The 26,866-nt window shown below is 42.9% G+C and overlaps 1 protein-coding gene across 1 annotated transcript; it reads left to right on the top strand.

Moving 5' to 3' along the window:
* Positions 1 to 626: 626 nt before the first annotated feature.
* Positions 627 to 26,566, top strand: LOC117536509 (slit homolog 2 protein-like; the record flags this gene model as incomplete). Its single annotated transcript, XM_034201403.1, has 4 exons — positions 627 to 1,207; positions 24,626 to 24,697; positions 26,318 to 26,389; positions 26,495 to 26,566. Coding segments are annotated over exons 1-4 (413 nt in total), but the record flags the coding sequence as incomplete, so codon positions are not given.
* Between the last annotated feature and the right edge of the window lie 300 nt (positions 26,567 to 26,866).

The following is a 26,866-nucleotide window of genomic DNA, read 5'->3' as shown; positions in this document are numbered from 1 at the left end:
CTCCCCCAAGGGAGGAGAGCGCATGTGGGCGAGAGAAATAGACAGGAAAAAGGGGAAGAGAGGGAGAAAAGGGCTGCCGTCACTGGAGGTGGCTGCTGCTGCTTCCGCAGTCACTGAATAGATGTGAGTTCACTCTGGGTGCTGCTGTGTGTGTGTGTGTGTGTGTGTGTACGTGTGTGTGACTGGGGGGGGTGTTTGTGTGTGTGTACATGTGTGTAACTGGGGGGGGTGTGTACATGTGTGTGTAACTGGGGGGGTGTGTGTGTGTGTACATGTGTGTAACTGGGGGGGGGGTGTGTGTGTACATGTGTGTAACTGGGGGTGTGTGTGTGTACATGTGTGTGTAACTGAGTGTGTGTGTGTGTGTGTGTGTGTGTGTGTGTGTGTGTGTGTGTGTGTGTGTGTGTGTGTACATGTGTGTGTAACTGGGGGGGGGGTGTGTGGGAGGAGTCTCTGCTGTTATTTGTAAAAGCTTTTGATGGATGATTGCTCTGTGTGTGTGTGTGTGTGTGTGTGTGTGTGTGTGTGAGAGAGATAGAGGGAGTGAGTGAGGGAGACCCCCCCTTTCTTTGCTTTTTTTTTCTTTCTAGTGGCTCACTGTTCACTGCACAATGACTCAATGAAAAGTGGAGGGGAGAGGCAAACACTGTACGGCTGCACGAGAGAGGAGAGGGAGAGCAGAGAACACACAGGAGAGTAGAAGAAGAGAAGCCAATTGGAAGGAGCTCTAAAGCCGGGGAGAAGAAGAAGAAGAAGAAGAAGTGGATATACTTGTCTCTTTCTGTCCTTGCTCTCTCTCTGAAAAGCCACTTTGGCATCAAGTGGCAGCCGAGCTCAACTTCACCTGGTCTCAGCCTCTTTAAGCCTTTTTACTCATTGTACTCTGAGCAATTTTGTCCACTTTTGGAGGTGTGTGTGCTGCAGCTGCTGGTGCTCAATCACCCCCTGGAGGAAGCATAGTACAGCAGAGGTTTCTGCAGGCAGGTTTCTGATCTGCAGTGTGCCGCAGGATGCCAGGAAGCAGGGATGCAGCCGGGTCAGGAGGCTGCGGGGCGATGATGGTGTGGGGCGTCCTGGTGCTGGTGGCAGGATGGGGGTCCGTGGAGGCCTGCCCGACCCCCTGCAGCTGCCTGGGGAACACGGTGGACTGCCACGGCCTGGGGATCTACTCCATACCCAGAAACATCCCCAGAGGCACCGAGAGGCTGTGAGTACTCATACATGCACTCACAACGTGTGTGTGTTCAGACGATTTTACTGTAGCGTTTGTGCAGGACGTATGATGATAACAATACGCTTATTTAGCATAGCACCTTTCACAGAAATACAATTCACAAGAAAGAACAAAAGTTAAAATGAAGACCACAGGAACATGAATACAATAACAACATGAGGAAATCTAAGGTCAGCATAAAAACAAAACACAGACCACGTGGAGTCCTGAAAGGAACACACACGAGAACAGAACACACACATCTCAAATAGAAATACAAGCCAATGTAAACAGATGGGTCTTCAGCTGTTTTTAAAAGCTTCTACAGAGACTGCAGAGCGGCTGTCTTTGATTATGATGATAATGATTAAACAAATGCATGATGGAGAAGTGAAGAAGAAACAATTTGTTAATATTACTTAAATGTTTATGGAATAAAAGTAAAGTATAGCAAATAAAAAATCATTTAGGTGCAGAGGTAGTTTAAGTAAAACTACGATACAATACTGAGTGAAATGTATTTAAAAAGACTCATGCAGATGACTACCTAAAACACCTTAACTTTCATTTTAAGTATTACAAATATACTTGTATACTAATATTTAAAATCCACTTTTGTACCTTAGCTTAGTAAATCTCAGTTTTAGTGTACTTCTAAGAATAGCAGTTCATATTAGAATCAGGAAACGTTATCAATCCCAGGAGGAATAAGGTTTGGAGTCAGATGCACTCGAATAGAATAAATAAATATTTATAGAAGCATCAGAAATTGAAAGAAAAAGGGCAATACGAGTCCTTTGAGCCGCTGGGACACAGCATCTAGCAGGAAGGGAATCCCTCAGAGTGGGCATATTGCTCATCACTACATTTTAAACCTCAGATTAGGATCATGCTAAGCTTCGGTTTATAGATTAGGTTGTGAAGGTCCTCACACGTATCATCAATCATGCATTTATCTGATGGATATGTGTTGTATGTAGGTGAACATGAGTCAGTAATGGTACATTTTATTATCAGTGCGGCTGATTTTGTGTATTGTGTGTGTGTGTGTGTGTGTGTGTGTGTGTGTGTGTGTGTGTGTGTGTGTGTGTGTGTGTGTGTGTGTGTGTGTGTGGTGTGTGTGTGTGTGTGTGTGTGTGTGTGTGTGTGTGGTGTGTGTGTGTGTGTGTGTGTGTGTGTGTGTGTGTGTGTGTGTGTGTGTGTGTGTGTGTGTGTTGTGTGTGTGTGCAAATACACACAAATACAAATTCCTGGTTTGACTCAGTGCCATGCTCCTTCCAGCTCCTTTTACCAGCAGTCTGGTTATCTTCACACACACACACACACACACACACACACACACACACACACACACACACACACACACACACACACACACACACACACACACACACACACACACACACACACACACACACACACACACACACACATCCTATCCTATTCAAATCTCTGAATCTACTTTCAGCTTATACAGAATAACTGTAAACGTTTTTGTGGATGTTTTCCCCTGAAGTTCCTTCCTGTTAGAAAAGGCAGTTTTATGAGGAACAGTTAAGCCTAAGATACCTTACAATACAACTACATATTTCCAGCTGTTCATATGGTTGAGACTCTCTGTCGAATGGAGGAACCTAGCATCACAATCAGTTGGTTGATTTGTCTTGCATTTTAACGTCTGATGGCATCCTTTCTCTCTTCTCTCCATTCTATACTTTCCCATTACGGCAACCCTATACAGTCCAGACAGCCATTTGGGATGTTACAATCAGATTGGTGTGCATCTTAGGTTAATCATTGCCTTCTAAATACCAAAAAACAATGATAAAAGTCAACATTTTGAACTAGATAACCAGTCTGAGGCACTGTCGATGCATTTTCACGCCAGTTTGGTGAGAATGAGACGTGTTGCTATATTCACTAGATCCCTATTTTGAACGCCTGTCATTGCTGCCCTACTGATTTAATTTGGATGAAACGTCCAGGAATCATCACTGAAACTAGCACTTGGATCATATTTGCAGATACACCAGCTGCTCTGTCTCAGTAGGAGGTTTCCAAAGCTGCCAGAGAAGCAGCGTGAAACCAATGCATTTTTCCGGTTTATATACGTTGAAAGTTACATATATTTTCTCGATGTTACAATGCTTCACATTATTCTGGAATGCTGCTAATACTGTTGGTTCTTTGATTGGTGTGTCTGCCTGTTTTGAAGAGCCATTCACTTTATGTAAGAGCTAAGTGTTGGTGCAGATCGGGGGCTACTAGACATCAGCCCTCGCTTTTGACGCTTTTTGGACGACCTCTGCTCTGAAACTCTGCTGTAGCCGACTGACATATTTAGGTGTGGCATTAGAGTCTGTTATCTACCTTTTTCACAAATATGTCCAAGCAAACGCAAGGCAAGGCAAGTTCACTAATAAAGCTTGTTTCAACAATAAGGCAGTTCAAAGAGCTTTACGATATATTCTGCAACAGAAACCGATCATAAAAGCCAATAGAATGGAAATCAAATTAGCTTAAAAAGGACAAGACAGTTTTAAAGAACAATAATACATGTTATAGGGCAGTGTAAGATATGAATAGTTATTTGATTTAATAAAAGGCAGTGGAAGAAAGAGGAAAATCTTCCCAAAAAAACATCTTTAGCGGAGTGCAGTTGCTTTGATTGGAGTTGCAGATTTTTGCTGTTTTGATCCAGATATTGAGAATGAAAAAACTGCTTCTCCATGTTTGGCACAGAAAGCAGACCAAATGCATCCAAAAATAATTCCAGAACTGCAAGGCACGCCACCAATATCTTAACATTCTGTATTGGAGATTTCACTTCAACAACTGTGCTCTTAAAAAAAAACCTAAGCACTATTGCAGAGTTGACTTATATATAAAAAAGTAAACACTTAATCTGTTTATGTCCCTCTATAAATGTGTGTACTGCATGGGGGTTGTCGGTGCATGTATGTGATTGTACGTTGTGAGTGTGTGTGTGTTTACTTCAGGTTCTCGAGTGCCTGTGTGTGAATAATTGATGATTGTCAGGGGGTGCCGGCAGAGATACATTATCCTTCCTCCTCTCTGGGTTACTGTAGCGTGGAGGATGTTTTCCCCTCTGAGGCTGATAGCTTTATGATCAGGGAAGAGGGCTCAGGCTCCCTGGTCAAAGAGAAATGGCCTGGAAAAAACTCTGAGCCTGCAAACCCACCCGCTCGTTTGTCTTTTTTTATATCGCTGAGATGGTACCAGTTCCTACGCTAAAGGTTTTCTTTCTGTACAGCCAAAAGAAAACTAACTAATTGAAAAACTGAAGAAAATACTGTTGCATTTCTAGTTTCACCTGCTGACATAAGTGTAATTGTCATAAATGTAGCTACAATTTCATTTAGCGGAGCAGAAAGGTGACATTTCCACTAATAACATCAAAGTTAAATCATAACATTTGATATTTTATGTCAGGATCCATACCAGCACAGTACTGGCTGGATCCAACAAGTGTGAAATCAGACTCCAATCGGGCAGAAATTAGCATCTGGCACTTTATTTAAAAAAAAAAAACAACATTGTTTGCGAGTTCAGGACGAACTTTGAGTCCCAAATGGAAAGACTTGCACACCAGAATTGTTGCTTTCTCCTTCCTAGTTGACAACTGTTAGCATTTGGCACCATTTTTCACGGAAGTCCCATCCTACTTCTTCACCTGTGAACATCACAAGCAATGATTGGCCTGTGCTGCAGTGTGACGTTCTGTATGTCAATAACCAGTGTTTCCGCCAGACCAGGGCTGAGAGGGCGTCCACCCCGAGAGCGGGGGGGAGGAGTCACGTGACTTGAATTTTGAATTGAGCCGTCCCTTATAGATAGGCTACTATCTCCTTACGTTTGCACACACACACCATTTTGAATTGCGCCGTCCCTTATACTATCTCTTTACGTCTTCCTGCCGACAGGGACACCCCTCCTGGCATGGTCCGTGGAAGATGCGGCGGTGTTTTGTTTTTTTCCGTCACAGGAACGCGCTTTGCTGGCGGCGAAAATAATCCCACCAGACTCCTTTGCCCCTCCAACAGACGGATGTCCTTGTCCTTTTTCCTTTTCGTAATTTCAAGCGATTAAAACTTGATCTTCTCTCAAATTATTATTTTTTTTGGATGCCCTCGGCTTGAGTTCAGGGCGTTCCGAGCTGAATAAGAGCATCAAATGACGGCAAGACGCCCCCCCTGGCGGAAACGCTGTCAATAACTATGGCAGGAATAAACTGGAGTAGTGACTACATTGAAGTACACCGAAAATATATTTTCAAGCATCTTCGGTGTTATCTAGACATTCAGATATATTTAGACAACTCAGCCTCCCTCCTTATACAAGGGACCTGAATTAGTTTGCTCTAAATATTGCAAACACACTTCCCACGGATCAGAAGCTGGTCCTCCGGAAACCATGTCCTCTTTAATAATCTACATAACACATGTTCTACATTTGTCAAACGGACTATGACAGAAAGTACTTCCAAAGTAAACTCGTAGTGAGATCTGTGAACTGTCTAAATGAAACGGACCCATTGTTTCTGGAAGGTTTGTCAGTGCTTTGACAGTGCAGAGATGGCTGCCTCATAAATCCAATGGAATCTTCCATTGAATATTGCAGAAAATAAGCTCTTTGGCAAACACACTTTCATAATACTTACGGCCCGTCCACACGGCAGCGTGCGTTGAAGCATCAACGCTTCTGCCCATTCACTTTGAATGGGGTGACGTCACGCTTTGCCAAACTGCATTGTGGGAGCGTTGCTTCGCGTTGCTCGCTTCAAAAGTTGAGCAATGTTCAACTTTTGAAGCTTCGGCGGAAGCGTCAGCCAATCAAATCATATGCCAGTACAAGCTCTAGCCAATCAAACCGCGTGCTTGTGTGTCCGGGGCGGGTGATTCATGTGATCGGTTGTTAGTCGAGTTTCAGACAAGTTCACCGGCAAGCTTCAACGCACGCCGCTGTGTGGACGCTGCGTTACACATCTGTTAAGCAGGATAATCTCCACATGTGAAAACCACTTTATGTATTTTCAAATGTAAATGCAGTCATCAGAAGGCAACGTTATAAACACTATGACCTACATCACGATCACATGACGTCCAAGTCACCACAGCTGAGCTAAAGGCGGATTCATGTTCATCTTGATGACATTTGGTATTGACATTTAGACACTTGTTAGCAACCACCAGCGGGATATTTAATGAAGTACTTATATGTTGTAGAACAAAACGTTAACATCTCTTGGGCTTGCGTTAACTACAAACCTTATTTCAACCAACTAACCAAAAATACTTCAAGACAAAGGGAGCAGAAGTGACAAAACACTAAATCATCTCCGGGTTTTAAGACTTATTCCTGCAGCATTGGAATTCCATTTGAACCCCATGGTATTGGGATGGCAACAGACATTTCAGAGACAGTTATCTTAAAAACCTTCCCATGGTTTTTGTGCGATGTGTGTGAACTGACCCTTTAAAAGTACAAGTCCTACATGAGCAAATGACCAATGACGGGTTACTCCGTGCATGTAAACACAGCCAGTGTGACCTCTGCTCAGACGGTCTACCATCCTGCAGACTCAGACAGTAACTCATTAAATAGCTATTTGTTAGAGGGCTTGTCTCCCAATTAGCATGTAAAGTGATTTGAGTGTGTGTGTCAGCTGGACAGCTAGCCACTGGGGGAAGGAGAGCAAGTGGTGTGTGTGAGAGAGAGGGAGAAGCGGAGTGTGTGTACAGTATTCCCTGGGAGACGGGCAGCAATAAGAGGGTCGTTTATCAAGGTGACTGCAGTCAAACCAAACACCCCCTCCTCGTTGGATTGTCATGGCAACACTGAAAAATGGATGCCCCTTTGGGCCATGATGAGCATGGTTATTTGAGCTGAGAAAAAGGGGAAAGGGAGTGTGAGAGAATCTGTGAAGTGAATGCACTGGTATTCGAGGAAAGAATGGACTTACAGCCAACGTTTCTTGTCAATTACTTAGCAATCCTTTATGTGAACTAATGAAAAATCATACATTTATCATTGTGAGGAAGTTTTGGAATAAAACCCAGACTCGTTTTAACCTTCTTACACCCAGATATTATGTCTCCTGCTCAGAGACCACACTCTTAACCAGTTCTACAAGTTTATAGTTGACTACCATAGGGCCATTTGCAGAAAAAGCTGCTGATCGTGCACAATCGTCCTTTTAAAAAAAAAAAGATCTTTCAGGCAGAAAAAGTTACATTTGATTGTCGCCTGGACCTTTGCGAGGTTATATTTATTTATTATAAAACTATACTGTTCTTATTCCAAGAAGGCATTTCCTGCAGTTTTAAATAAGTCAACAGTTTACTACAATTATTACGACTTGTTGTTCTGGGAACTATATACTTTTTAAAATCTCCTGTGGTTTGCTAGGGTTTAGGAAGTAGTAGTATTTGCATAAAGGTGGGGTAGGTAATTCACTTCAGAAACACTTTGTTATATTCCATGGAATGCTCTTAACATCCCGATAGCAATGAATACATTAAATGCTTTGACAATAAATACATAAAAAAATGTCATCTGTGGAAGCCGTGGCGCTGTAAAAAGCACGACCAATCATCTGAGCCGGCTAAAGTAACTGGATGGCCTACCTGACTGTCATTACATTACATTGCATTTAGCTGACGCTTTTATCCAAAGCGACTTACAATAAGTGCGTTCGACCAACAAAATACAACTTGAAGAAAACAGAATCATATAAGTACATCAGGTTTCATAGAGCAAAAACATTTCAAGTGCTACTCAACTGGCTTTAGAAAAGCCAGTCCTTTATTAGTATAAAAGTGCTTCGTTAATAGTTCTATCACTCGAAGTGGAGTCGAAAGAGATGAGTTTTCAGTTTGCGCCGGAAGATGTGCAAGCTATTTGCCGTCCTGATGTCAATGGGGAGCTCATTCCACCATCTTGGAGCCAGGACAGCAAACCCACGTGTTTTCGCCGTTGGGAACTTGGGTCCCCCTCGCAGCGAGGGCGCAACGAGTCGTTTGGCTGATGCAGAGCGGAGTGCACGCGCTGGGGTGTACGGTTTAACCATGTCCTGGATGTACGAAGGGCCAGATCCATTCGCAGCATGGTAAGCAAGTACCAGTGTCTTGAAGTGGATTCTAGCAGTTACCGGAAGCCAGTGAAGGGAGCGGAGGAGCGGAGTGGTGTGGGAAAATGTAGGAAGGTTGAAGACCAGACGAGCCGCTGCATTCTGGGTGAGCTGCAGAGGTCGGATGGCACATGCAGGTAGACCAGCCAGGAGGGAGTTGCAGTAGTCTAGGCGTGAGATGACGAGAGCCTGGACCAGAACCTGAGTCGCTTTCTGAGTCAGCTGGGGACGTATCTTCCTGATGTTGTAAAGCGTGTATCTGCAGCAGCGGGTTGTAGCAGCGATGTTTGCAGTGAAGGACAGGTTGTTATCTAGGGTCACACCCAGATTCCTTGCAGTCTGAGTCGGGGAAACAACTGAGGTGCCGATGTTGATTGTCAGGTCAAGAGTGGGACAATCTTTTCCCGGAAGGAAGAGCAGCTCAGTCTTGTCAAGGTTGAGTTTGAGGTGATGAGCAGACATCCACTGAGAGATGTCAGCTAGACAAGCAGAGATGCGTGCGACGACCTGGGTCTCTGAGCGGGGAAAGGACAGAATTAATTGGGAGTCATCAGCGTAGCAGTGGTAAGAAAAACCATGCGGGCTAATGACTGATCCGAGCGAGTTTGTGTACAGGGAGAAGAGGAGGGGACCAAGAACAGAGCCCTGAGGGACCCCTGTAGTTAATTGACAAGGGTCGGACTCATACCCTCTCCAAGTCACCCTTTAGGTACGGTCTTTCAGGTATGAGGTGAGGAGGGAAAGTGCAGAGCCTGAAACTCCAAGTTTTTGGAGAATGCGAAGGAGGATCTGATGATTCACCGTGTCGAATGCAGCAGACAGGTCCAACAGGATGATGACAGAGGAGAGGGATGCAGTGTGCAGTTCCTCCGTGACAGCAATGAGAGCAGTTTCTGTGGAGTGACCTGCCTTGAAACCAGACTGGTGCGGATCCAGAAGGTTGTTCTGATTGAGATAACAGAAGAGTTGTTTAAAGACAGCGCGTTCAAGTGATTTAGACAGGAACGGGAGGGACAGGCCTGTAGTTTATAACATCAGACGGGTTGAGAGTGGGTTTCTTTAGGAGAGGGTTTACTCTTGCCTCCTTGAGACTGTTTGGAAAGTGACCAGAAGTTAGAGAAGTGTTGATGAAATGGGTGAGAAACGGTAGAATATCAGGAGCGATAGTCTGAAGGAGGTTTGAAGGGATAGGGTCCAGAGGACAGGTGGTAGGGCGGGCAGAGGTAATGAGGGTAAGAACCTCACTTGGAGAGAGAGGGGAAAAGGAGGTTAGTGTGTGGGTGAAAGGAGGGTCTGGTGACCCAGCGGTGAGTAAAGGTGAGTCAGAAAAAGAAGAGCGAATATCATCAACCTTTTTTTCAAAGTGGGTAACAAAGTCGCTTGACAGAAGTGAGGAGGGGGGAGGGGCTTTTGGAGGGTCCAAGAGGGTGGAGAAGATGGAAAATAGTTTTTTAGGATTGGAATAGGAAGATTGGATCTTATCTTGAAAGAAAGTGCTTTTTGCCTGAGAGATCGAAGCAGAGAAAGAGGAGAGGAGAGCTTGATAGGTTAGGAGGTCGTCACGGTGTTTGGATTTCCACCATTTCCGCTCTGCTGCCCTAAGGACGGTTCTATTAGCAAGCAGTGCGTCATTTAGCCAGGGAGCAGGAGGGGACTGACGAGCCTGCCGAGATGTGAGAGGACAGAGCGAGTCCAGAGAGGATGAGAGAGTAGAGAGGAGGGTTTCTGCAGCAGAGTTTGGAGGCAGGAGTTGGAACGAGTCAGAGGAAGGGAGGGCTGAGAGCACCGACGAGGCAAAGGTAGAGGGGGAGAGGGAGCGAAGGTTACGGCGGACAAGTGCAGGATGAGAAGAGATTAGTTTGTTATGTTTGGAAAGGGATAGAGAGAATGAAATGAAGAAGTGTTTGGATGTGTGGAGCGGGTTTACAGAGAGGTTAGAAGTAGTGCAGTTCCTTGAGAATATGAGATCAAGGACATTGCCAGCTTTATGAGTCGGTGGGGACGGAGACAGTGAAAAAGCAAAGGCGGTTAAAAGAGATGTTAGTTCGTCTATCTTCCCTGTCTGGAGGTTGAAGTCTCCGAGAAGTACAGCGGGAGGGCCAGTTTCAGGGATGTGTGAGAGGAGATTATCTAATTCCTCCAAGAAGTCCCCCAAGGCGCCTGGTGGACGGTAGAGAACAACAATGGTTAACTGTATAGGATGGGTTACTGTGACGGCATGGAATTCAAAGGTGGAAGGAGTGAAGTTAGGTAGCTTGAAGAGGGAAAAGCTCCATTTGGGAGAGAGCAGGAGACCAGTGCCACCTCCTCTGCCAGTGGGTCTGGGTGTATGGGAGAAGGAATATGCAGTGGAGAGAGCTGCTGGGGTGGATGTGTTGGATGGAGTAATCCAGGTCTCAGTGAGAGCAAGGAAATCCAGGGACTGCAGGGAGGTGTAGCCAGAGATGAAGTCAGCTTTAGGAACAGCTGACTGGCAATTCCACAGGCCACCTGAAACTAGATGTTGGATCTCAGTGGAGCATGTGGGATAGACGAGAGCAGGCCGGTTATATCGATTAGGAGATACACGGGGCCAGTGATAATTGCGAGAAGACACATGAACAGGAATGGAGAAAATACACATGATTATAGCATGAGGGGCTAAACAACCAAATAAAATGAAACAAAATAAAAAACACCAGCGATACTTAGCTCAATCAAAGTAGGATTTGCCTCCTCTTTGCCTCCCTCGTGACTCCCACAGGACTCCAATGTCTTTGTCAGTCTTAGCCTGTCTGATGCTGAAGCTGACGCTCCAGGAAAGTGCTACCTAAAATGGACACCTGATTGCTGAGTTCTCACAGCTGTGGGCAACGTCCTTTTAATTAGTTAACTCTGCAGCTGGTGGCCCTCAAAAGGAAATCTAGACTGGCTTCCTCCTGATGTGTTATTGTCTTTTAAGTCAATTACATTAAACCCTAAGTTATAAAGTTATGAGTTTAACCCTTAATACAGTTACACCTACTCAATAAAGCTCTTAGTATTCTACAAATGTTTAAATCAAAGTTAACCCTAGTAGTCAGTTAGTTCACTTTTAAGGTTTCAGTCAAATTACTTGTCCCAAGTTTCTGCCTGACAGATACTGTAGCGGTTTTGAGTTTTTAAAAACACAATTCCAGTCAGATCAACTACAGAGCATTGATACAGAGTACACACACTGAAACAGAGAAGTCTACAAACACAGTGTTACTCACACAATTCTAGAAGTCTCCAGTAGCTTTCTTGTCAAAAACGAGTTGCACACTGTCAGCCTTCCATCTGGGCACAAACTTATCTCGTGCCCTCATTGGTCATGTGCGCGTTCGTGTGTGTTGGAGGAGGGGCTCTGTGAGGAAGTCTGAAGGAAGGGGCAGATTATTTTCGGCTGCGTACTTTCAAATTCTAGCGCACTCGAGCTGGTTTCTCCATTCTTACCTACCCAACCTTTTAATATTTTAATAACTAGACTAGATGGGTGTGCATGACTTGTACTACTGCTCTTCTTGATGCACAATTTATTTTTTCATATCATAGAATTTTAAGGTCAACACTTTCAATGCTTCGTTGGATTAAGCAGTTGAACTCCCCTCTGGTAGGAATACATACATACAGTTTAAAGTGAACAGTTTATACAATATGATATTTAATAAACATACTGTATCTGTACATGTTTGATACTAAAGCGTTTCCCGTTTTACCTCCTACTGCTTCACTCTGAATGTAGGACATGGACAGGAAACGTTTAAACAGACTGTCGACTTGTGTCTGCCTGTGAAAGTGTGAGAAAGTGCAGGTCGAGGCCTGTGTTGGACTCTGTTTTATCTTCCTGTATCTAAGGGAGAGAGAGGTGTGTGGAGAGAGAGGTGTGTTTGCTCCATCAATGCAGAGTTCCTGGAAACTCACACCTCAAACATAAATATCTGAAGCAGCGTGAATCAGAGCTACACACAGCAGTCAGTCACACACTGCACACTGAAAAAACACACTCAAACGCTCTCTGTTTATTTATTTTCCTAAATGTCTTATCAGAAAAGTCTTTATGAAGCTACATGTGTGTTTGTGTTGGGTTCCATTATATATATTTAGCCGCCAATGAGGCAACTAATTACTGGACTAACTAATTACTAACAATCAACAAGTGGTTTATTTTTTAAGCTCACCTGGTTCATTAAAGCCCAACAACTATTCGCAATTTAAAGATATAGTAATGTCGTTTTGAGTAGAGATTGAAGTCTTTCTCTCTCTGGTATATGTAACGAGTTTTTATGTGCTTGGTTAATATAGCCATTAATATAGCCATGTGTGCATGCGAGTCCATGTGTGTTGGCTCCAATGTAGAGCTAATGGCCGCCGCTCCCCCACTAGTATGTTAAACCGTACACCCCAGCACGTGCACTCCGCTCTGCATCAGCCAAACGGCTCGCTGCACCCTCGCTGCGAGGGGGACCCAAGTTCCCATCAGCAGAAACACGTGGGTTTGCTGTCCTGGCTCCAGGATGGTGGAATGAGCTCCCCATTGACATCAGGACAGCAGAACGCTTACGGCCCGTCCACACACAGGCATGAAAAAAATCTTTCAAAGCTTCGCCCATTCACTTGAATGGGGTGACGTAGAAGATTTTTAATCTTCGCCGAACTGCATTGTGGGGAGCGGAGCATGGCTTTGCAAGCATCGTGAGCATCAAAAGTTGAGCAATGTTCAACTTTTGATGCTCCCGATGCTTTCAAGCTGGCATCAGCCAATCAAATCCCGTTTATGCAAATCCCGTCAGTACAAGCGCTAGCCAATCAAACCGCGTGCAAGCTGGGAGAGCCAGACCACAGTTCATTTCCTCATATTCCAAACGAGAAATTACGGTAGCAAATCACCCGGTTCTTTACGACCAGAACTATTTACCGGGATACAAACCGGAGGAACCAGGCATGGAGGGAGGTGGCAGAGACAGTGGGTGAAACTGGTAGGTTTTCGCCTGTTTGGGGATTTTATATCCAGTTTACTTCGTTTTAACATTGCTATTGCTTTGTATGTCGGGGGCGGGAGATTCAGGTGATTGGTTGTTGGTCGCGTTGCTCGCAAAAAATCGGCAAGCTTCAGATACGCCCAGCTTCAAGCTTTTTCAAGATTTTTTTCATGCCTGTGTGTGGACGGTAGGGGTGTAACGGTACACGTACCCGTACCGAAATTATTCGGTACGGGCCCTTCGGTTCGGTACAGGTGTGTACCGAAGTGTACCGAACGAATATAACGTTAAACGTAAAAAATTGAGAACGTGAATAACTTTTTGGAAGAAATCTCAGGTGCTGCGTCGCAGCATTCAGAGTAATTTGCTCACATGGGGTTCAACGCGTCATAGAGCGAGCAAGTCATTTCATTGGATGAGAGGCATACTATGAGAGCTGGTCAGAGGGATGCGTTCACATGTAGTCAGTAATTTGAGGAACTGTCAAAAATTAATGGCGAACGCAGATAAAGTTGAGCTCGAAAATCCTCCAGCATCATTGAAGTCTCCGGTTTGGGAACATTTTGGTTTCGCAGTTACGTACAAGGATGACGGACAAAGACAGGTGGACCGAACCAAAGCTGTTTGTCGGCATTGTTCAACTAAAATTGGTTACGCGGCTGGCAATACATCAAACTTGCACACTCTTGAAAAGGCATCACCCGAACGTGAATATCACCGGTACCAAAAGAAAAAAGACTGAAGTGCAAAGTAAACCCAACTCCCAATAGCATTTAAGCCTCCACCACTCGCAAAAAGATCAGACCGAGCCAAAGCTATTACAAACACCAAATATCCTTATGTTGCCATGTTAGCAAAGCGCTACCTGGCTGTATCTGCTACCTCTGTCCCTAGCGAGAGGGTTTTCTCCACATCAGGAGACATTGTTAGTGCCAGCAGATCTGCCCTTTCGGCAAGCAATGTGGACAAGTTCATTTTTCTTTAAAAACATGAAAATACAATGACAAGCAAGTTCTAATGTCAAACTGGCGGCTTAGGTGCTAGTACAGTACCGTTCAAATACAGATTATTTCAGTTCATCGAAATGCTGCACCTTAATGTTTATTTTATTATATTTTGTATTTATTTGAGTGAATACATTATTCACAGTTTAATAATAATAATAAAAAAATATATATATATATGTTTTGTTTTGTGAAAAAAAATTCTGCTGTACCGAAAACGTACCGAACCGAACCGTGACCAAAAAACCGAGGTACGTACCGAACCGAAATGTTTGTGAACCGTTACACCCCTAGTGGACGGGCTGTTACACACCTTCCGGCGCAGACTGAAAACTCATCTCTTTCGACTCCACTTCGAGCGATAGAACTATTAACAAAGCACTTATATACTAATAAAGGGCTGGCTTATCTAAAGCCAATTGAGTAGTACTTGAAATGTTTGGCTCTATGAAACCTGATATGATTCTATTTTCTTCTAGTTTGTATCTTGTTGGTCGAATGCACTTATTGTATGTCGCTTTGGATAAAAGCGTCAGCTAAATGAAATGTAATGTTATGTTGCAGTTACTGATGAAAAAGTTTTCCCAACTGATGGAATTGTCCCCAAAATGTAGCGGCCACCCCTTAAAGCCCTTCGGAGGTTAAAGATGTGCACTTATGTCAGCGTTGCATTGCTTTGTTACTGTTAGCAACGTCAGCTGCTAGCCACCGGGTCAGCTATACCTCCACGGTGAGAACTGTGAGGAGGCAATCCCTCAGTCTTAGATATGCTCTGAATTCTACTCAAAGCAATACTAAAAATGAATTTGAAAAACAAAACGGAAACAGAACTTCATGAAACGGTGTCCATTTTACTCAAGATGATCCATAGATGTGAATGTCTTTCATCGGTAACCATCAACGGTCAGATCTGTGGATTACCCTGAGAAACCTGGACATTGTTTTAATACAAAGACATGGTTTCATTTTCTTTAAAGCTCAACAAATTGAAACTAAGATTCCTAGAAATCATTTCGTAGAAGTGGAGAAACGCCAGTACTAATTGGTAGAATACTTTGCCACATGTGTTCGTCTTAAAGTAGCTGAATGATTTTATTTTGTTTCACTATCACTCGCTAGTCCTCGTCTCCCTTTCTCTCTCAGTCTTACACACACACACACACACGCACACACACACACACGCTTGTTTCCCAGTTTCATTAGCAATTACTGCCACCTCGGCCTCTCGCTCCCATCTCTCTCTCTGTCCATCTCTTATAATCATCTCACCATTTCCCCCGCAGCCTCTCAGTGGGGAAGACGCCGCTAATGAAGTGTCATTAGACGTGAATGTGTGTGTGTGCGGTCTCTAATATCAGTCACATCCACTGTGCTGCATCAGGAGAACGCAAAGAAAAGGAGGAGGAGGAGGAGAAGGAAGAGTTGTTTGAGGCTATCAGGGGGAAAATGAGGAAGACGAGGGGTGAACATAAAGAAGATAACTGGTGATGTGAAGGAGGGAGAGATGATAATAGGAAAGAGGTGTTGGAGGAGAAAGAGAGGGGAGGAGGAAAAGAACATTGCTTTTACATCTGCACTGCAGCCTTGTGTTGACTCGGTAATATTTCACACAGCACGTTACAGGAGTTCTCTTTCCTGGTCAGGAAATGACTCTGGTCAGAGCAGGAGAATATCTGCTGTGTCCTGGAGGGATGTTGGTCATGGTCAGATGTCGGTCCAAATGAAGCACCATTTACAAACCTCCCGCTCAGTCACATCTTGTACTGATTGCTCTCTTCTCATGTGACCAAACAAAGGAAGAAACCACCCCGGAGTTGCCCAGAATGGCTCTGAATATGTATTAAAAAGGGTTAGTGGGTTTGGAGCAGTTACCATGGACTTAATAGTTTTCTGTCCTTATGGTGTGTTTGACTTTGTTTGAGAACTGCCATTTTAATACTGGGGTTTCCCTACCCAAGATGGCCCTGACAGGATGTGATCTGGATCATGGTTCTGCGGTGGGGTTTGTCAGGACTGAATCCAAACTACAGAGACAAGGTTTTTAGATTTAAGATTTCACTCACAGTCCTTTGTCAGACCAGCTCTATACCTGCCAAACTGCACCACCAATAATCAAGTAAGAAAAGCAACATTTGAGACCTGCAATATCGACAGCAGGGGTGTCAAACTCAATTTCATCGAGGGCCACATCAGCATTAAGGTTGCACTCAAAGGGCCGGTTGTAACTTTAAGACTATATACACTACTTTTATCCAAAGCGACTTACATACTCAATACTGTGAGCAATCCCCACAGGAGCAATTTGGGGTGAAGTGACTCAGGGACACAACGACATGCTGACTGCAGTGGGGTTTGAACCTGTGCTCCTCTGATCCCAACACCAACGCACTAATCCACTGCGCCACACACCTATATAAATATACATATAAAATAATGTTTTATATTACATTATTGCCTCTGCATTGGATTATTATCGGATAGGGGAATAACTTCATAATTGACTACGTCTGAGAGCAGAAGTCTGGGGCAAATAATTGCAAATCTCTTCTGTGCGCATGTCACAAAATGAGATGCATTGTGGGGCATGTCGTTTATGGACATCGTGCTTCTGTAAAGTGGCATGAAACCTTATAATAAACATATTATATTTTTGCGGGCCAAATAAAATGAAGTCGGGGTCCGGATTTGGCCCACGGGCCTTGAGTTTGACACCCCTGATCTATAGGCAATGATGATTTTCAGGTTGAATTAAGACCGAGCGTTAGCCGTTTGAAAAGACGTAAGCGTGAGGGCTCACATCTGTTTTGGTGAAAGATTTTCTTGCCATAATATCTGTTTATAGTTGTGCAATCCTGTCTTTGAGTGTTACAACATGTTGTAAACATTGTGTTTTGCTAAGCCTTGAGTTCCTGTTGTGAAATGACTTGTCAGTTTATTACTTATGAGGACCATTAACATGCTTTTCTACAAATCCCCAAATGTTTATTTCAGAAAAATATACATTCTCCATCATTGCATACATTTGTTTGCGCTATATTGACACAAAAAGATTTAAAATATAGGGTTACGGTTACAGACTTGAAATTTCACCAGGCATTGCCGTTTATGATACTTGTCAGGTCTTAAAACTCAACCCTTTTGACACATTTCTGTTGCTACCGGAAGAGGATTGAGTTTAGATACCCGTCTCTTATCCTGGATCAGTGCTTCTACTCTCTGGACGTCTCTTATCTTTATTTCTCTCTCTCTAACCACACCACGTATCTCATCACCTTCCTCCGTGGCCCCCTCCTGTTCTCCCTCCATGTCCGATCTAACAGTGGAGAGCAGAGCGGATCAACTGCCTCGCTGCCCACTGAGGCTGTGTGTGTGTGTGTGTGTGTGTGTGTGTGTGTGTGTGAGTGTGTGTGTGAGACGCGTTCTGCTTTAATGAGCTATTGTTTGGCAGAGTCGCCACTCGAGGGGAGTCTGTCGCTCAGCTGACCCCTGACCCCGCCATGCTGCACAAAACTCGATTAACCACGCCTCATCAGCGCTGTGTTTGTGTTCATCCTTCGCCTCGTGTCTCTTCCCTTCCCCTCAGACCAATCTCATGAGGATTCTGCAATAAGTGGCTGATATTTTCCTGACTTAGTGTGTGTCCGAGGATTGCTTTGATAGTGTGTGACAATATGGCCATCGCTCGCTTTACATCTCTCTCCCTGCTCTGGCTTTTTCTGCCAGTGCGGTCTAACTGTCAGGGTAATTTCACACACATCCAAGCAGTGATTCTGGACCCCCCGCCACGACCTGTCTCCATCCATCCTTCCCTCCCTCAATCCCAGCCAATCGCCTGCTTCTGCTCCCCCTTAGTCTCTAAGAAATACCTCTTCTACCAGCTTCAGATTGTAAGACCTCCACATACAGTATGTTATTTTGTTCCCAAAGGGATGAAATTATTTTACCTTGAAAGTTGAAACATTTTCCATTCCCAAATGTGTTTGTATCGACTGTAGAGGAGCAATCTGCCGTGCCAGTGGGAGTTACATTGTGCAGAACAAGGCCATTACTTGAAGTGAGAGCCAAAGCAAGGCAAACCATGCCATGATTCTCTATGCCAAGCTTCAACTAGATTGAACACTTTTGGTAGACACACTGGGCAGGATTACATGAGTCCATTGCCAATCAATAAATACCTATTATACTGTCGAGTAGTGACTTCTCGTTGTGCTACTTAACTCTCCAATGTAGCTCAATCCTCATAAGAAGGAGGAGATGGCAGGTTAAACCAAATTAAAGTCAGATTTTCCCAAGGTATAGTCTTTAGTATTCTAGTTAGGCTTCTGATAAACCTCACTACTTTTACTTACATGCTGTGTACCCTTGGTGAATTGAGCACTACTGGTTTGCAAAATACAGTCAAACCTGTCAATGGTGGGAGCAGCTTATTAGGTCCAGAAAGAAACAAATACAACGCTGTTCAATATGACAGTCTTTGGCTCTGATAATGAGAAGTTAAGCGTTTTCCAACACCAAATAATAGGAAATAAGGTCATTATGTTAAATGTTTTTTTAGTTGCCTTCCTAGCGAAATGGGAACTTCCCCAGGGGGACTTTGTGGTGTCAACAGAGGATTTGACCCAAATTGTCTTTCTAGTACACACACAAACTGCAGACAGACACTCTCAGGTGGTCAAATTCGTTTTGTTTAGCACAAAATCACCTCCTTGCTCTAAAGTAGCCATGCAAAGAAACAAAGATCGGGAAAACTTGGAACTTAAAAGATCACTTTGTCGGTTAAACATTTAATTTTTTACTCAAAGGTTATCGTCAGCCAAACATTTATTTTGCTCGCTAACTGTGGATTTGTCCCAGCATAATTTGTCTTATATAGAAACATATAACATCTTTCAATGTACAAACGGTTACATGATTATTGTACTAGAATCATTGATACATTGTGAACCCTAGCCTTCACCTTAAATTCATAAAAGAGAAATGGGAACATACGGGGAAAGTATTTATTGAAAGCCAAAATCTTCTTTGCAAAGATCCTGTTCACACACCCAAACCACAGCATGCACTCTCTCTGCCTTTCTCTCTCTCTCCTTTATACAAGGACAAGGTCACACTCGTCTCCACCCTTTACAGTAGTACAGGAACATGACACTCCACACACACACACACACACACACACACACACACACACACACACACACACACACACACACACACACACACACACACACACACACACACACACACACACAGGTACGCACACAAGGTTCAGTTACCTCTCCTTCTACAAAGCCTCGTGGGAAGAATGACATCATCCCCTCTCTTTCTCCGCAGCTGTCAATCAAAGCAGACAATGAGGTTGAAGGGTTACATCTCTCCTGATGGAGCAGCCTGTACCACTGTGTTGAAAAGAGAGCATGTCTAAGTGCAATATCACATTACACACACACTAACAGTTTTTACATAAAGTGTGTGTTCAAAATGTCTGAAGCCTCAGTGAGTGACTTGGAATGAGTCATTTTTCAGATAGCTGTTAAAAAATGTAATGAATATTATACTAAAACAGAAACTGTGTCATTTTCAGTATTGGGAGGGTTTTCTAAAAAAGTATTTAGTCGTAAAAATGCTAGCTACCAGTAAAAATCTAATCTGAGTTTCACAATATAAATGAAATGTAACCTGATTACTTTCCGTCACTTTTGGATAACCTCAATATCAAATGCAATGCAAATAAATCCAAGAGAAAAATATGTGTAAGTGTTTTCTTAACCCTTAGATGCAAGTGGGTCTTTTTGGACCCGGTGAGCTGGTTTTCTTGAAGTATCTTTGTAATTAAAACATTTTTAAATTTCATATTCCAGCTCTTCCTCAAAAAACATGTTTTGGATATCATGCCATTCACATTTTTTATTTACATTTTAAGAAATTGTAGTTTTTGTATTTCTACCCCGAGCTTCCATAAGTGGGTCAAAAATGACCCGCATGCATTTCTATGGGATCCTCTGGGAACCTTTGATTATTATCACCTGTTGCTGTCAGGAATACATTCACTGTGACACACACAGACGACATCACAAGTGACACCTCTCAGGAAGATTATTTTACACAGCAAGATCTGATACCTGGCAGTATAATAATAATACATTATATTTGAATAGGGCTTTTCAAGGACTCGACATCGCTTTACAATATAAGGGAAGGTTAGGGTGGGGGGTATAGGACTATCAAACTTGATCAACCGGCATGGATTGATGGGGGGAGGGGGGGCTATGAGTAGACAAGAGGAGAAGAGATGAGTTTTGAAAAGGGACTGGAGTACTGTGAGGGTCTCAGAATAGCGGAGATCTTTGCATCGATATGTTCAAAGCGTTTTTTTTCAAAATGTAATTTTTTTTCTAAAATTATAAATAGTGAAAAATTAAATATCAAATATTTCTAGTGTGAACCAAAATATAATACTAAATATTATACCAGTGATTTTTCTTAACCAAAATGGCATAAAAACACATTATTCTTTTTGACCCACTTATGGAAGAGTGTAGGGTCCAGTCACTCGTGCATCTAAGGGTTAGACAATAGAGCAATGTGACCTTAGACAAGAAGGAACCAAGATATTTAGCATCAAAATGTAATTAGATTTATAGGAAAACGTGCCTTTCATGAAGCATATTCAGTTTATACTCCAACAATGATACACATGAGCACATACTACAGTTTAAAAAGCAGAAATGCAATCTGAGATACACAGTTAAGCTCACACACACTATTTGACACCAGCTGAATTAAAAGCAGAACAAATGAAGCAAAGAAAGTGAAAACCATAAAGCAGATTCAGGTAGTAGAAGTATAGATTCACACTTAAAGTATTATCCTACAGAACAGCTTAAAGAGAAGAGATAACATCTGATCCTTTCACAACAAACACTATATGCTCTTTTAACATCCTGCTTGTAATCCACCATTTTTAGAAATGTAACAGTTATCTGATTAGTATCCTGATTAATCCGTTACACGTAATCCCGTTACACGTAGTCCCGTTACACGTAGTCCCGTTACACGTAGTCCCGTTACACGTAGTCCCGTTACACGTAATCCCGTTACACGTAGTCCCGTTACACGTAGTCCCGTTACACGTAATCCCGTTACACGTAGTCCATTACACGTAATCCCGTTACACGTAGTCCCGTTACACGTAGTCCCGTTACACGTAGTCCCGTTACACGTAGTCCCGTTACACGTAGTCCCGTTACACGTAGTCCCGTTACACGTAATCCCGTTACACGTAGTCCCGTTACACGTAGTCCCGTTACACGTAATCCCGTTACACGTAGTCCCGTTACACGTAGTCCGTTACACGTAATCCCGTTACACGTAGTCCTGTTACACGTAGTCCCGTTACACGTAGTCCCGTTACACGTAGTCCTGTTACACGTAGTCCCGTTACACGTAGTCCCGTTACACGTAGTCCCGTTACACGTAGTCCTGTTACACGTAATCCCGTTACACGTAGTCCTGTTACACGTAGTCCCGTTACACGTAGTCCCGTTACACGTAGTCCCGTTACACGTAGTCCTGTTACACGTAATCCCGTTACACGTAGTCCGTTACTCTATAAGCCTGTTCATTTTGTAAGGAGTCTTTACTGTTCGTCTAAAAAACTTCGGAGAGAAACTGTTTCTGGCAACTCTCAGCTGACGTTGGCTGATTTACAGTAAAACAAACACCGACAAAAATGCGTCTTGTCCTCAAAATGAACTCCCACTGAAGTCCTTCTCCTCTACAAGCTGAGTGAAAATAACTTCAAAGAGCAGAAACAATGTGCCGCCCAGTAGAGGGATATTTATACAGTGTGTATTCATAGTAAATGTCCTTGAGGAAAGATCTCACTTGTAGTGAAAAGTTGAATACTTGAATGAGTGCTGTACTAGCAGACAGGGACTTCCAGTGGAGATGAATGTGCTGCTTTCACTAATTAATGCAGACGCTTGTTTGGCTTGAAAGCTTTAACATCCAATTGAGTTGTTAAAGGGAATACAAACCATTTAAACATTTTGGATAGATCTTTGCTATTATTTCATAGCAGGAACAAACTCAAAAATTGAAGACAGACAGAAGAATGGTTCAGTAAAACAAGTTCCCGAGTAGAGTAATAGAGTGCCGCAGTGTTTTTAGACTTCCTGTCCTAAAAACAGGAAGTGAGTTAGCATTTTACCACTTCCGGTTCCTTCGCCAAAAAGCAATTAAATCTCTCCATAGGATGTTGGAGAATAGCTGGAACTATCAATCAATCATCAATCAATGTTTATTTATTTAGCCCAATATCACAAATGTTACATTTGTCTCAGTGGACTTCACAGTTTGTACAGAATATCAGTATGACAATACGACACCCTCTGTCCTTAGACCCTCACATCGTACAAGGAAACACTTCCAGAGAAAACCTAAGGTCTGTGGTCGAGACACATTGAAGAGACAGGTCACGTTTTGTTCTACGACATTAAATCCATCAGCAGTGACCCCGCTGGTGATTTCTGAAGAGTTGACGTGTCTGAAAAACGATGGTTGTTACCAAGTGGCTGAATAGGACTACAGAAGTCGTGGAGGCCGTTGTACGTCATTACGCCGAACACGTAAACACTCCTCTAAGTTAGTTTCTGTTCTGCTTGAAAGCAAGTCCCTGCCTCCTGCAGACTGTTCAAACAAACGCTTCAACTCGTACCATTTAGAATCTGTGTGTTTGAATATGGATCTTAAGTCGGCGTGACGTTGAAGCAGCGACCCTGCTGTAGTTCCTTTATAGCATAACGTTAGCATTTTGCTTCTGGTGACTAGATTTATGATTCGAAAATGATAAAAGTAGGGTAGACATGTGGAGATTATCCGGCTGAACAAAACGTGACCCGTCTCTTAAATGTGTTTCAACCACAGACCTGATTTCCAGCTGTTTTCCAGAACCCTACGGAGAGATTGCATTGCGTTTTTGTCGAAGGAACCGGAAGGAGTTTACTTCTGGGTTATAGGACGCGTCACTCTATGAGAGGTTAAAGATATTCATTGCAACTGAGAAATACCAATCAAGCAGGGAAATTTGACTTTATTGCGTCCTTTGTTTTTTTAAAGAGCTGGCGATGGAAGTTCGGATAGGCGTATACGGACGTTCTGCCATTTTGTGTTGCCCAAAAAAAAGTACAGCAGGGTTAAAATGTTAACACAAAGCTTAACCTAAAACATGCGACTGTGTTTGCATTGTGCTGTAATTTATAGACATTTCATACAAAATTCATTCATTTAATTGAACTTTTGTACATTTTGAGGTTCAAATTAAAACTGTCTCTTCTATTACTCTTCTATTCTTCTATTTTTTACTTACTTGTTTGCCTGTCCTTGTTTGTCTACCCTCCCTCATACTGTAAAGTGTCTTTGAGTTGTGAAAAGCGCTATATAAATAAAATGCATTATTATTATTATTACAAGTCAATATTTCTCTCAAAATATGAACCTATATGACGTTTGTATTATTGGACATGTCTTTTTGGACTTTACCCTGCACATGCCATTAGCCGCTTTCACACCAAGTACTTTGCCGTACTTAGTTCCCAGCACTTAGTTCCCAGCACTTAGTACCCCCATGGAACTAAAGAGCCGATCGCGTTCACACTGGAATAAGTTCCCTGAGGGAGGATTAGGCAAATAGAGCCGCTGACGTCACTTCTTCTTCTTCTGCTTTGGGTTTACTGGCAGGCCGCAAACCACTTCACGGCGTATACTGCCACCCGAAGTCCACGGCCGGAAGTCCCCGGAGTTGGAGACTGGCTTCAGTAGAAGCTGCTGGGACTCCCAGCAGCTTCTACTGAAGCCTTCCGAGTAAAGAACGCCGACACCTCCTCATCTCCACCGCTCCCATGTTTTTTTTTGTGTTGCCATAAGTTAGTCTTTCTCTGTTGGTGCGCTGGGCTAATGCTAATAATGCTAATGCCAGCAAATACAATGGCGGCTTCACAAAAGTTTTTCAGGGTTTTACGGGGCGTGGTTCGCCCAGCCAATCAGAAATTGGAACTTTTTTCTCCCCAGGAAAGTACGACCTCTAGCAGGCACTAAAAATGGGGGTAAAAGTTCTCATGAACTAAGTTCTCTCTTTGGTGTGAACGCAAAATCCCAGGAACTATCGGAACTAAAGGGGAAAAGTAGTCCGGTGTGAAAGCGCCTATTGCTAATTTCAAAGTACCTCAGTCCTCCGTGTACTTCCTGTTCTCTAATCTGTTTTCTTGTTTGTTTATTTCAGGGATCTGAACGGGAACAACCTGACAGCGATCACCAAGGCAGACTTCTCTGGTCTCAAACACCTCAGAGTCCTGTAAGTTTACTCATTCACCTACATATACATTTGTGTCTTTTACATGTCCATAGTATCGATAACATCTTTAAATCAACGTATTTTAATTCAAAATGTGCCTTTTACTTATCTACGTTTGGTTCGGAACATTCTTATATCTGTAAAATAAAGCGCTGTAAGCTTCTTTCACATCTGTCAGGGTCTTTGTTGACGGTGCAGCAGCTTGTATGTATTCAGCAGATTCTTTCCCACAATTCTTTGCTAGTTTTATGTGCGAGGAATGTGGGAGTCCTGGCTGTGGCGGCACCATCAGCAGCCAGAGGGAACAGAGCTCTGCAGTGACACCCGAGCCACCCAGAGGTGCTTGTCTGGTGTCAGTGTCAGTCAGATTTACAACAGGGAGGGGTTTATCTGTGACCTTTTCACCTGGAAACACAGTGCCCTGAGGGAGGGGCAGCAGTGATGGGAGTTTACTGTGTTTACCTGGGTGTCAGGGAGGGAGGACATTAAGGTGGAGAAAGGATGACATGCCGGGAAGTAATGACATCTCCTGAGGCTCAGAGCAGATTATCAGCATGCTGGGAGCCACCGGGTCGTTTCTGTCAGGAGGGGATTGAGTGTTACACCAGAGGTTTATAATGTGGAAGTCTACAGAGGGCTTTTACCAAACGTACAGATCCCAGCGGACACAGTGGGAGACACAATGAGTGATGGGGATTTGGGTTTCCAGTTTGATTTATATGAGGGTAAAGATGTATTTTTAAGTTTTAGTTTCATTTCTTTTTTTTTGCAAGGTGTTAAAAATCACCTTTTTTGTCTATGATATCACCCCAATACAGCTTGATGCTGCTGTTTGCTTTTATGGTTTTTACTAAATGGCAAATCGATGCCCACGTTTTTCCATAATAAGTAGCATTTTGTCGAATCAAGAATTAAATATATTTCTGCTAACATGGAACAACAAAATACATTTTTACTACATAAGGGAAACATGACAAAGCAGAAGCAGTAGTGCATTCCTGTAGGGATTTATTTTACATGCATTACGAGACATGTTAACAGATGCAACCAAACACTGTTTTATTCCTGGGAAGATAATCGACCCGTCATTTTAAGATCAAAAGTTAGAAAAGTGGGAAAAACTTTACATCTTTGGAATTTGAGCTTTAAGCATCATGATTTAAGTCACGAGTCCACATCCTTTTCTCACACTTCACATGTTCCTACCTTCATACACTGATGTCTGTTGTAATACATCCTGATGTTATACTTAGCTTAAAGTATTAGGGGTATTTGTGTAGGGAAAGTATGTAATGGCAAACTATTCAGCTATTATATATATAATTGTTGTAAAGTGTCCTTATTGCAAAGTCTTTTTATGTACAGCACTTTGGCTCGACCAAAAATCGTTTTAAAAAATGTGCTATATAAATAAATCTTGATTTGATTTGATATTATTATAAAAGGAAAAAATATATAATTTGACAAACAGCTATTCCATGAAATACACAATAATACATTAAGAATGAAAAAATAGAATCAATAACAAATAGATTTTGATGTTCTCCAAATTGCATTTATTCTCAATGTGTTTTAGTGTCATTTTAATGATTGTTTTTTAAATGTTGTTTGTCATTGCAGTCATCTGATGGAGAACCAGATCAGCAACGTGGAGAGAGGAGCTTTTGATGAGCTGAAGGAGCTGGAGAGACTGTGAGAGAACACACACTCACATTAATGTGCATGCATGTACGACACATGTCCACTGAACAGACTTTAACATTCATTTATCGATTGTATTTTTTGTTGTCCCTCCAGTCGCCTCAATAAGAACCGTCTCAGCCAATTTCCAGAGCTGCTGTTTCAGAAGAACGAACTCCTCTCTCGACTGTAAGTGTCCAACATCTCTGCTTAACTCTCAAGCTTTTAAAGTGGTGCAGTGATGACGCATTTCTGTAGAGCGACCCGAAGCTAGCATCAAAATGGCTCCCTCATTCCCGGGTTTAGGACTCACTCCTGCACCACTCTATACTCTTACTTTGCTTCATCTGATTGTACCTCCTGCTGTATTTTTATGACACACTCCGAATATATACGGTACAAGCATTTGGCCAGTTTTTGTTGATAGCTGGAATAACAATTATTTCTGTGCTTGCACATATTTTGTATATATTTGATTCTTACCGTTCA

Source organism: Gymnodraco acuticeps, unplaced genomic scaffold, assembly GCF_902827175.1.
Source record: "Gymnodraco acuticeps unplaced genomic scaffold, fGymAcu1.1, whole genome shotgun sequence".
Lineage (NCBI taxonomy): Eukaryota > Metazoa > Chordata > Actinopteri > Perciformes > Bathydraconidae > Gymnodraco > Gymnodraco acuticeps.
The sequence above is the reverse complement of the archived record's forward strand: the minus strand, read 5'-3'. Positions and strand labels throughout refer to the sequence as shown.